The 13,304-nt window shown below is 35.6% G+C and overlaps 1 protein-coding gene across 1 annotated transcript; it reads right to left on the reverse strand.

Annotated features, from left to right (window-relative positions):
- Positions 1-2,847: 2,847 nt before the first annotated feature.
- On the reverse strand, positions 2,848-11,937 carry LOC148190944 (uncharacterized). Its single transcript, XM_088101938.1, has 4 exons — positions 11,890-11,937; positions 3,299-3,373; positions 3,114-3,179; positions 2,848-3,024 (listed from the first exon to the last, which is right to left on the reverse strand). The coding sequence occupies exons 1-4, from the start codon at positions 11,935-11,937 to the stop codon at positions 2,848-2,850; spliced, it is 366 nt and encodes a 121-aa protein (XP_087958064.1).
- Positions 11,938-13,304: the final 1,367 nt, after the last annotated feature.

The raw sequence follows: 13,304 nt of genomic DNA on the forward strand, positions 1-13,304 counted from the left end.
AATGTTGGAGATTATTGATGAAGGAAAACTTGTTGTTACTTTTCATATTTATGTATTGGTTGGACATCAAATCTGATTTCAGAAATTGTTGAGAAATATATTTGGCAGTTGAAATTCAGTTTGTTGTACTTAATTGACTTTCATGTGCAAAATCTTTTACCCAATTACGTAGTCGTCCTTTCTGTGCAAAAAGTTACACTCAAGTACCCACTTATTTAGCCTTTGGTACCAGTTCTGGTCCAACACCTGCACCGTTAACAATTGTGCTTTATGTGCCATGAATTTGTTAATTAATTCCTAAATAATTGTTACCAAATTACTCAGAAATAGATGAAATGAGTGAGAACACATGAGGCACCACAAAATGAGTGATTCGGACCAAGATGACCTTTCTGTGCAAAAAGTTATACCCAAGTACCCACTTATTTAGCCTTTGGTACCAGTTCTGGTCTAGCACCTACCGTTAACAATTGTGCTTTGTGTGCCACGAATTTGTTAATTAATTCCTAAATAATTGTTTCCCAAATTGCTCAGAAATAGATGAAATGAGCGAGAACACATGAGGCTCTCCAAAATGAGTGATTCGGACCAAGATGGCCTTTCTGTGCAAAAAGTTATACCCAAGTACCCACTTATTTAGCCTTTGGTACCAGTTTTGGTCCAGCACCTGCATCCTTAACAATTGTGCTTTGTGTGCCACGAATTTGTTAATTAATTCCTAAATAATTGTTTCCCAAATTGCTCAGAAATAGATCAAATAAGCGAGAAGACATGAGGCTCTCCAAAATGAGTGATTTGGACCAAGATGGCCTTTTTGTTCAAAAAGTTATACCCAAGTACCCACTTATTTAGCCTTTGGTACCAGTTCTGGTCCAGCACCTGCACCGTTAACAATTGTGCTTTGTGTGCCACGAATTTGTTAATTAATTCCTAAATAATTGTTTCCCAAATTGCTCAGAAATAGATGAAATGAGCGAGAACACATGAGGCTCTCCAAAATGAGTGATTCGGACCAAGATGGCCTTTCTGTGCAAAAAGTTATACCCAATTACCCATTTATTTAGCCTTTGGTACCAGTTCTGGTCCAGCACCTGCACCGTTAACAATTGTGCTTTGTGTGCCACGAATTTGTTAATTAATTCCTAAATAATTGTTACCAAATTACTCAGAAATAGATGAAATGAGCGAGAACACATGAGGCACTCCAAAATGAGTGATTTGGACCAAGATGGCCTGTTTGTGCAAAAAGTTATACCCAAGTACCCACTTATTTAGCCTTTGGTACCAGTTCTGGTCTAGCACCTACCGTTAACAATTGTGCTTTGTGTGCCACGAATTTGTTAATTAATTCCTAAATAATTGTTTCCCAAATTGCTCAGAAATAGATGAAATGAGCGAGAACACATGAGGCTCTCCAAAATGAGTGATTCGGACCAAGATGGCCTTTCTGTGCAAAAAGTTATACCCAAGTACCCACTTATTTAGCCTTTGGTACCAGTTTTGGTCCAGCACCTGCATCCTTAACAATTGTGCTTTGTGTGCCACGAATTTGTTAATTAATTCCTAAATAATTGTTTCCCAAATTGCTCAGAAATAGATCAAATAAGCGAGAAGACATGAGGCTCTCCAAAATGAGTGATTTGGACCAAGATGGCCTTTTTGTTCAAAAAGTTATACCCAAGTACCCACTTATTTAGCCTTTGGTACCAGTTCTGGTCCAGCACCTGCACCGTTAACAATTGTGCTTTGTGTGCCACGAATTTGTTAATTAATTCCTAAATAATTGTTTCCCAAATTGCTCAGAAATAGATGAAATGAGCGAGAACACATGAGGCTCTCCAAAATGAGTGATTCGGACCAAGATGGCCTTTCTGTGCAAAAAGTTATACCCAAGTACCCATTTATTTAGCCTTTGGTACCAGTTCTGGTCCAGCACCTGCACCGTTAACAATTGTGCTTTGTGTGCCACGAATTTGTTAATTAATTCCTAAATAATTGTTACCAAATTACTCAGAAATAGATGAAATGAGCGAGAACACATGAGGCACTCCAAAATGAGTGATTTGGACCAAGATGGCCTGTTTGTGCAAAAAGTTATACCCAAGTACCCACTTATTTAGCCTTTGGTACCAGTTATGGTCCAACGCCTGCACCGTTAACAATTTTGCTTTGTGTGCCACGAATTTGGTAATAACTTCCTAAATAATTGTTTCCCAAATTGCTCAGAAATAGATCAAATGAGCGAGAAGATATTAGGCACTCCAAAATGAGTGTGGTCTACCAAGTTCACGCCGCTGTGCAAAACGTTATACGCAAGTATCCACTTATTTAGCCTTCGATACTAATGGAATTTCTTAAATAATTGTTTCGAAATTACTTACAAGTACAACAAATTAGCGAAGACAAAGTGTAACAGCATAATGGAAAACAAAATTTCCATAAATGTTTATAAAGAAAACGTTGTTATCAAGGATTAACAAGTTTCCTTAGTATGTCGTCTATTTCGTTGCAATTAGTGGGGTTTTGTGGGATGATTTCGACGGAGGACTTGGTTGTTGGGTATGTTGTCATTGCATACAGACCTTGTAGAAATGAATTGAGCTCAATTTGTTTCAGATTAACGATGTCGGATGGATCCAATAGGAAATGCTGAAAGCAAAGCAAGGCTAGGTAAGGTGGATGACAATGATGTTCAACGTAAATTATGGTTATTCTTTTCTTTCAATTGTCAAAACTTAGCCTTCATTGATATTAAAATAAGTGCATACAGTACGTTACAAAACATAACTAATATTTATGTTAACTAATGATTGAAATACAAACATAACGTAAATTTATAAACGCTCATTAATCTTCCATGGGGGTTGTTGTTTTATTATTAGAGGTAGAAGGACAAGCCTTTTTGGATGGACCAACATCCTTGTTTTTGTTGTTGTTTTGGGCACATGGGTAGGGTCGAATCACAGGTCTTGATGAAGCGTTAAGTAGTTCCTCAGTTGGAGGACCTATGTCAGCTTTGAAGACCTACACATTCGTTAAATTCAAATTTAATAACGTCGCACTTACGTAAGTAACAAAAAATTTAGGATTTCGTTATGAGTTGAAGATATTACCTTCACAACGTTCCGGACAGTTATATTCAAATAGTAAATCCTTCCAAAAGGACTCAATGCACCAACCTGTGCGTAAAGAGATGTATAACATTTTAAAGCAATGAATACGTTAACGTGGTGCATGATTCTTAAAGCTTAAAATTAGAAGTTGTAGTTGGTTTACACTTTAATAACACAGCACCAACTCCTATATCCAGCCCAAACTCTGGATGCAAAAGGACTTTATTGTGCACCGAAGCAGACAATGAGGTACTTTGATCCTGCTAGCAAGGGATAGTTAAAAAGTTAACAAAGTACGCTTTAAACAAAGTTAACAATGTACAGAGTGTGACAGTTCAATCCTGTTAGTGATTGACCTTGACAACAATTTTCATGTCACCCAATCCATTTGGGTTGCACTCTTTAACAATGCATGCTACAAATGGAAGGGCATGCATTGACTTAATGCGTTCTAGCTGGGTGACGTTGTTAATGTTGCCATCTTCTACAAGTCCTGCAAACAATATCATACCATTGTTATTGTCAACATTAAACATTTAAATTATAACCCTGTGGACTCATAATGAAAAAGTTCACCATGGTGTTTAATGAACTTCTCAACCCATATCCAAGGATTTGATTTAAAATCACGATCAAATGTTGCCTTTGCAATGTCATTAACAAATTTCTGTGTTGACTTAGGTTCATCTGTTTCCCTGTTTAGCATGGCCGCTTGTACATTTCCAGCAGGTTCTGGTATCAACGTTGCAGTTGAGTTGCACTTTTGTAAGAATTCTTTGAGATCACTGTCGTCTATATCAAGTCCCTCCCATGGCTCCATTCTTTGAAACTGCATCCTTGAAAAGGAATTAGGTTATGCATGGACTAAGGATAAAACACAAAAGTTGTAGTTAAAGGATAAACAACTCTACCTGACGTTCAAATTACTTTCAAGAGCTATGCCAATAGGAAATCAAAAGTTGTAATATATAGAGGAATATAATAATATAATATTGACTTAAATTGCCATTATTAGACTTCTAACTTTTTCAACACCACTGACGCAGGGATCACTTAACAATTGAATAATGATATAATAATATTTAATTATTTTGAAATGACCTTTGTGCACCTAAAACCCTTAATTGGCTTGTCATGCAATTAATGTTTAGGCGTTCCACCCGTTGGACTTTCCCGCCCAGCCAACAACTTCCATTTAATGCACTGAAAAGGCAAATAAACCCCACCTTTTGTCATTAATTTGTTTGCATTACTCACCTTTTGTCATTCAACAATTACAGGCTATGGCCGAAAGCAACACCTTCCGTCTATGAAGTTGGTAAGACATTCAAGAGCATTTAATCCCCAGGAAGTTGGTAAGCCATTGAAGAGCATTTAATCCCCAGGAGCTTGGACGTTGGACCTTGGTAGGTTATTGAAGGCCATTTATTAAAGTGGTTGTGAAAGGGCGTTCGTTCTCTTTGTAAGTTAATGTTTTACTGATTTCAAATGTTATGTTATGCCTTCTATTATAGACTTATTTTTTTGTTGATGCAACAAGGAAAATATTGGCTTTTATTACAATAATGTTTGGAAGTAGGAAATACAACAAATTTGTGGTTATGACAAAGTCTGGGCATGAACATTAGTGGTCCCAGAAAAACCAAATATGTTGTTGTAATCTTTTAATGATTGCTTTCATTAACCTTTCACGTCCATGTCATGTTGGACTAGGCGTTGCGTTTGAATGTCTTTGTCACAAATTATGTCGTTTGAAGAAGTAGCTTGCGCGGTGAACAACGATTCCATTCAGAATGTCAATGATATTGTCCCTAAAATTCATATGTGGTTTGATACAATTGAAGAAGTTAAAAGTTTTTACACTGACTATGCTGTGAGGACTGGTTTTGGTGTTCAGATAAGGACTTCTAGGAGAAATAAGAACAACGACTTAATCTTCCTTAAATTAGTTTGCTCTAGGGAAGGGAAGTACCTATCTTCCATTGCTCCATAATGGAAAACCCAGCCAAGTCAAAAAAACCAATGCCCAGTTGGAATCACAGTTGTTATGAAAGAAGGAAGATGGCAGGTGAGAACAGTTGTTATTGAACACAGCCATGACATGTGTCCAAATAACTCCAACCTGATACGTGGTAATCGAAGAATTGATATTCATGCGAAGCACACCCTTAATATCAATGATCATTCTGGTGTTCGCATTAACAAAAGTTTCATATCTTTGGTTAATGAGGTCGGTGGATTTGAAAATATACAATTCGTGGAACGTGATGCCCGTAATTACATTGGCCACCACAGAAGAACTCTTTGTAAGGAAGGTGATGGCCAAACACTTTTAAGGTATTTTTCAAGAATGAGAGAATTAAACAATGATTTTTTCTATGATATGGAAATGGACGACGAGAACCGAATAAGCAGTGTCTTTTGGGCCGATGCACGAAGTCGCGCAGCATGTGTAGATTTTGGTGATGTTGTGTCCTTTGACACAACCTACCTAACAAACAAATATGACATGTCATTTGCACCATTTGTTGGGGTTAATCATCATGGTCATTCCATATTACTTGGTTGTGCTTTGATTTCCGCAGAGGACACTACCACATTCACATGGCTATTTTCAACTTGGCTTAGATGTATGTCAAACAAGGCTCCTCAAGGTATCGTCACTGACCAATGTAAGGCAATGTCCAATGCCATAAATGTTGTGTTTCCAAACACAAAACATCGTTGGTGCTTGTGGCACATAATGAAAAAAATACCTGAGAAGTTGCAAGCCTACAAATGCTATGGTGCAATCAAAAGTGAACTTAAGAGGCTTGTGTATGAGACAGTCACTTATCAAGAGTTTGAGTTAGGCTGGGAAAATTTGATGTCATGTCAAGGGTTAGAGAATAATGATTGGCTAAATTCATTGTATGCATATAGACAACGATGGGTTCCTTGTTATATGAAACATCAATTTTGCGCGAGAATGTCAACTACGCAACGAAGTGAGGGCATGAATGCATTCTTTGATGGATTCATAAATTCAAGTACAACACTTCAATAATTTGTGCAACAGTACGATAACGCCCTACGACAAAAGACGCAAAAAGAAATTGAGGCAGATTTCTCTTCAATGAATACGACTCTACCATGTGGATCTCAATCTCTTATTGAAAGACTATCAAACCGAGTACACACAGGCAAAATTTATAGAAGTTCAAAAGGAATTTCGATCACGCATGAACTCCTTCATTAAAAACATGACAAAAGAAGCTACTATAACTAGGTACACTGTTAAAGAAGACTTCATAAGGGAGGGTGAGTGTCGTTCAAAATTTCATGTAGTAGTCTTTCATCCTGTGACAACCGACACTCACTGCAGTTGCCAACTATTTGAGTTTAGAGGAATCTTGTGTCGACATTCGTTATTGGTCCTAGGGCAGGAAGATGTGCGTAATGTACCAACAAAATATGTTTTGCGAAGGTGGAGCAAAAACGTCCGTAGAAGACATACTCTCATTAAAGCATCTTACACCAATAACATTGAAGAGCCTAAGATGCAAAGGTACCAAGCTTTGTGTAAGCGTTTCTATGACATCGCCGAGGTTGCTTGTGATTCTGAGACTGCATCTGATAAGTTGCTTTCGGATTTAAACTGTATAGGGAAAAAATTGGGTGTATGTACATCAACGACATTGTCGTTGGTCAATGATGATGCATCTCACATGGATGCACATGTGCATTGTAGTGAAGAGGTTGGACCTAGTTGTCAAATTGACGGCTTACTTGTGCGCAGTCCTGTAGCTGTCAAACGCAAAGGCCGACCAAGGACAAAAAGAATGCAATCAACAGTTGAAAAAATAACAAAAAAGAAAAAGTCCCATGCTACTAAAACAAAACATGCAAGGAATTACAATGTCAGTAATAGACACACATCTCATTTGTTTTTATGTAGTATTATTACTAATCAACTTTATTGATTTAAACCTTAACTAATACTATTATTTCAGGACACAAGTAATCATGACATAACGCAGGTCCATAATGTTCAGGAACTTCCAACTGAGGATATGTTTGAATCTCAACTCACCCAATCAGAATTCATGTCTTTATTGACATCCGGAGAATACATTGTTCAGAATGATGACTTCTCACCAAATACTTATACACACCTTTAACCCATGCAGTGTGGGAATAAACTTCCTTTTTGGGGTATGTATGCTGTTCAATATTATGTGTGTCCTTTCATTGAAATAAATAACATAAATTTATAACTTGGATACATTTTTTTTTTCATGAATATGGTACAATTAAATATAGTTTACATATAGTTTATTATTATAATATAATAATTATAATATTTACCAATTACTGCTTACGGTAATAATTACTATTAACGTAATGTTATTGACAAATGTGGCCATTTAATTTGTCATTGTTATTTCATTCCAAGCACCGTTTCACAATTTATTCAAACGTTACATTATAAATTATTTTTATTATTGATCAATGCTAATTAGTTTCGCCATCAATCGTTACATCCAATAATGTGAATGATATAAATTACTAGATTACTATTAATTTTTTCATCTCTTTTGCTTGTGTATTAATAAATGTTGACAATGTATGTTATCATTTCCAATTTCTTCTTTTTCTTGATTTTGTATACAATTTTGGTCGTTGTTGTTTTAGTCACAAAATCATGAAAGCATGAACGAGTTTTGATTTGGTGCACATTATGTTGTTTTTAGTGTTCTATTTTCCATTTAATGTACCCCAACCACCACGTCAAAAAGATTGCCACAATTACTACTCATTTATTATGAAAGAAATGGTTGTTGAAACGGTTCAACACATTTAATGGTTGGTTGAACGGATTCAAATACCACCAAACTTCTCCCAATGCCCTTGAACGTTCTTGTAAGGAAAGTATTACTTTAATCTACCAATTCAATGGACACGTCTCACGGTGCAGTGTTCAAACTTTTCATCAAACCTCTTCATTGTCTATATATATTTGTGGTGTAGGGTTGGCTAAATGGAAAGAGCCAAACATCTGGGTTTTGCATTTTGAAGTAATGGCTGCCTCAACCTCCGCTCAAACATTAAGAATCTTGTGGAAATTTGGATCCATCCACTTATCTCATTTGGTAAGCATGTTCTTCTTAATTAATTTATTGTCATGAAAGTTACCTTATATTTGGTTACAACTTGTTCAGGACATTGGGTACGTTGACAGGCACTTTGCTGCGGCATTTGAAAATGAATTAGGACCCACATGGTCGTTGGTGGACAACAATGGTCACACACATGTGGTGACTTATAACATGGATACCATCAATCCTAGAATAACTAATGGTTGGGGTGAAATGAGAAACATATACCCTGAAAGGTTGAACGATTCCCACATAAGCTTCGAGTATGTGGGTAATAATAATTTTCATATCACCATACATTTTGGTGCTTGCTCGCAAGAGAGTAGGGAGTCTTTCATTTATAATTCTACCAATTATCCTGATACCTCATTGTTTGCGGTGAAGTTGACAAAATCACAATCACAGGGAAGTCATTTGGTACGTGGTAACTACAATATTTTTTGGAATATACTTTTCATAAATTCCACAATGTCAATTACTTGATATTTGTTACTGCACAAGACTTCCAAATTGCATTTGGGAATCTTATCAGGAGCAAAGGCTTGACACAGGTTATGCTCCTTGGACAGAAGGATGGCATCATGTGTAGTGTTTTGGTTTATGTCACTCGCAATTCAACAAAGTTTGGCAAAGGATGGAAGGAATTTTGCACGGAATATGGGTTGAAGGAGGGAGACGTCCTGCTCTTTGAGGTTAACAATCTTGGAAATGACATTATAGTTGAAGTTTATATTAATGGATGTCCCTGTACTCTTATACATCCAATCTCAGTCTAAAGCATAATCTACATTATGAATTCATGTTAATGTCTTTCAATATTTATGTTCTAATGAGAATCCAATTATTACTTCTTTGTGTCAACCACGTTGGTCTTCATACAATTGTTCTACTTCAACTTGCTTAATTTTTACTTAACTTCATTTCTTATGGTCAAATAAAATAAATAAATTTATTAAAAGCATTGCAATAAAACATTTGTTGTAAAAATCATCACTAACATTTCCCATTTACTGAATAATATACTAATAAATAATCAAAAACAATAATTTTTGTGTAACATGAATTAAAATATTGTAACAAACAAAAGGTTTATTACTAAATATTTGTTGACCTTTTACACATCAAAACACATGCCCTAAGTCAAATATTATCTTCAAAATATTATATATAATTATTCTACATAACTAGGACTTTAGTTAAAATATTTGGATACTTATGTTATCAGTTTTGCCCACAGGGGTTTGTGAACTTCTAAAACATCTTTCTACCTCACAAAAATGACTTCCATGTTGTAATAATATTTTGTTGCAGCATCCTGTCATTTCCATCAACGTCAATTACACCTCAGGTCACCAAATAATTAACACCAACAACAAATCTAACTTTAAAATAAAATGTGGTTTAACACTACAAATAAATGGGTACTTATGTTATGTATTTTGTCCAATACGGTAGACTTACTACGACATCAAGGTTTTCATCTACTCTTGTCAATTTCAAAAAAAATGATGATAATACACAATCAAAAAATAACGTGTGGGATCGTAGTTAATATAATTGGGTACTTACTTTATACCTTATGCACACTAGGGTACACTACCTTTTTCATAAACGGTTTGAACTTGTAATATTCACCATCATGTTGAAAATTATTATATTTTAATAAGGCTGCTAAATTATGAATTAATAACACAACCTAGGTCCCAAAATTATGTTAGAAAACAACAAATGCACCTAACAAAACACAAATGGGATCACCGTTCAATTAAGTGGGGACTAATGTTATTACTTTTGCTCACCACGGTTACCTGAGTTCAACATCGACTTAATCAATTTGTAATGTTCAGTTTCAACAATGATGTTGTATGACCAACAATATATAACAAAAATAATAACCAATTCCAAAACCTAATTTCTATCAACAACCATGCCAAAAACTCCATAGTCATGCCTCAAATTCCCCATCAATACCATACAAACTTCATTTCAAAGAACTTTATTTCATGTTCATCCCACTTCATTTGTACTCACTGGTTCTGTCATAAACCAGACAACAAAAATCAAATCATGACAATTCAAAAAAGGATTCCAATGTTTTAAAAATCCAAACAACTTTTTCAACAGGATTCCAAACATCATAACATTTTTTCAAACTTAAATTCCTAATGTAATACAACTTATTCAAGTACTCATTGTTTTCTTCTACCACCTGCAGTATAAGGACTTCTTTTTACGACACTCTTAAGCCGTATTCGGGGTTGCGCTTTCATACGATCATACATTGGGCTTTGTTGCATTTCAAAACCACCTTCAAACACCGGGTTTGCTGCTCATGTTGAACCGCTGTACTTTGACAACGATCTTCACTTCCCCACAACGGTTCTTCCACAAAATCTTCATTCTTATCTTCATTTTTTGCTTCAACCAACTTTCTTAAATCGTTAATACTACTTTGCATGTCCGCAATTACCCGTGTTTGTTCTTCTACAACAGAAATTAATTTTTCCTTATCTCCTCTATTTTGCTTCTTAAATGGAATACCAAATTTCTCACAAGCGTCTTTCACCATACCATAACAAAGCTCCTCTTTGGACACACCAACATCAATAACAACCTGCAATGTCATTAACAATTTTTATTTCATAATAACACAAATCATAAATTACTTTGCACCAATACATTCATCTAATCAACAACTACTCACCGATCCCTTTGCCAAAGCAGTTTTGATAAACTTATCCCCAATATTCATATCAATCCAGTTCAACAACCTTGGGAATTTTGTTACCCGTGTACTATAAATGGACTTCGATGTCACAAAATGGTGACAAAACCATACCTGCAAATTTTTAATCCATCAACAATGACAATAAAAATGTTGAAAACAATAACGAATCATTGTCTTTGATTAACAATTACATAACAAACATGTACCTGCAACAGGTAAGCACATCCTTGAACATGAATATGGCTTTTGCTTGTTTCATTCTTCATTGTTGTTGAAGCACTACACACACTTTCAACAAAGTACTGAAAAACTAAACTGCCCCAATTGTACTTAGCCACACACCCCAACTCCCAAACAAGGTCAAAAATAATTGGAAATACCACTCCACTTCGATTGGGAAGCAAGAACTCTGATATCCCTACCAATATATACAAGCTGCAAAAATGTTCCATTGGAAAATTTTCATGTTCCTCTAACAAAAAGTCATATACCATGCTGACATCTACTTTCCCCTCAGGGAAGTACTCCCTACAAACACTACGATGCCCAACTTTATTTAAATCTATCACTTCACCAACAATAGGCAAACCTAACGACAGACAGACATCAAATTCAATAAACTTAATAACCTTGTCCCCAAAATAAAACCCACTCATGTTATCTACCCATTGACCACATAACTTAGATAACAAATTCCTACCTATCTTAATACAACTTGGCAAGTATAACAACCAACCAAAAACACTCTTCTCAATGTAACCCTTCTGCTCAATAGTCAACCGTTCGTTCAAAACACCTATCATCTTGGTTTTGCAGTAGTGTCTGAACACTAACTGCATACGAAGTCATGCTTACTAATTAAATACAGTCAAACAACAAATGTATGGAAATCAAATGCAATCCTACGTACCTTCTTCCTTGTATCACGTCCTTTACTTTGTTCACCAAGTTCCTCCATCACACTACACCAACACAAAAAGTGAAATTACATTACACCAACACAATCAAGTAAAAGAACAAATTGGAAATGATAACAAACATTGTGAGCATTTGTTAAAAGACAAGCAAAAAGAGAACAAAAAAATAATAGTAATTTATTAATTTATATCATTCGTGCCACATAAAAATACATTTTGTAACACTCGTGGTATAGGAACAAAACTGGTACCTAAGGCAAATTAAGTGGGTACCTGGGTTAAAGTTTTTGCACAGCGAGGCCAACTACGTCCACCACACTAATTTTGGGGTGGCTTGTTTATTTTCCCTCATTTGATCTACTTCTAAGTAATCTGGGAACAATTTCTTAACATTTTATTAACAAATTCGTGCCACATAAAAATACATTTTGTAAGACTCATGGTACATCAACAGAACTGGTACCTAAGGCAAATTAAGTGGGTACTTGGGTAGAAGTTTTTGCACAGCAAGGCCAACTAGGTCCACGACTCTCATTTTGGGGTGGGTTGTTTGTTCTCCCTCATTTGATCTACTTCTAAGTAATTTGGGAACAAATTCTTAACATTTTATTAACAAATTCGTGTGACATAAAAATACATTTTGTAAGACTCATGGTTCACCAACATAACTAGTCCCAAAGCCGAATGAAGTGGGTAATTGGGTTGAAGTTTTTTCACAGCAAGGCCAACTAGGTCCACCACTCTCATTTTTGGGTGGCTTGTTTTTTTTCACAACAAGGCGAACTAGGTCCATGACTACCAATCCAACAAAATTACAACAACAATGTAAGATTAACCAAACAACATCTATAAAAATCATGAACACTACAAAATGCAATAGACTTCAATTATATGTCAAATTGTAAAGGATAAACAACAAATGGAGAACCACACACACAGTATCATTAATTATATCAAAGGACCTTCTAAAAAACCCAATTCATCCCACCACATTTATTTCATCTAATAACTTATCAAATATCTACATTACGGGTAAAGCTCAAAAAGTGAAATTTATTCCATAAATTTTCCCACTTTTTCCGTAAACATTTTCAGTATCGTCAAAGGAATAATGTTTATGTTCTCATGTCCATAGTATCAATCATTACACATTTACCGCCATCCAACAAGTCATATTATTACAACTTACAGACAACAGATCATACATAACTAAAATCATCCACAAACAACAACATGCATATATTATATTAAAGCTTCAATCCACTGGAATAAAAAAAACGAACCTTGAGTGAACACAAGGTGTGCCGGTTGGAACAGAGACGAAGAAAAATGTGTGGGTGGGACTAACAACCCGGAAAACCCCTCTTTTTCGTCCACCGAACAGTCGACACTCCTGCGATACTCCGAC

This window comes from Vigna umbellata, chromosome 11 (genome assembly GCF_029865625.1).
Source record: "Vigna umbellata cultivar VRB3 chromosome 11, Vumbellata_1.0, whole genome shotgun sequence".
Classification (NCBI taxonomy): Eukaryota; Viridiplantae; Streptophyta; class Magnoliopsida; order Fabales; family Fabaceae; genus Vigna; species Vigna umbellata.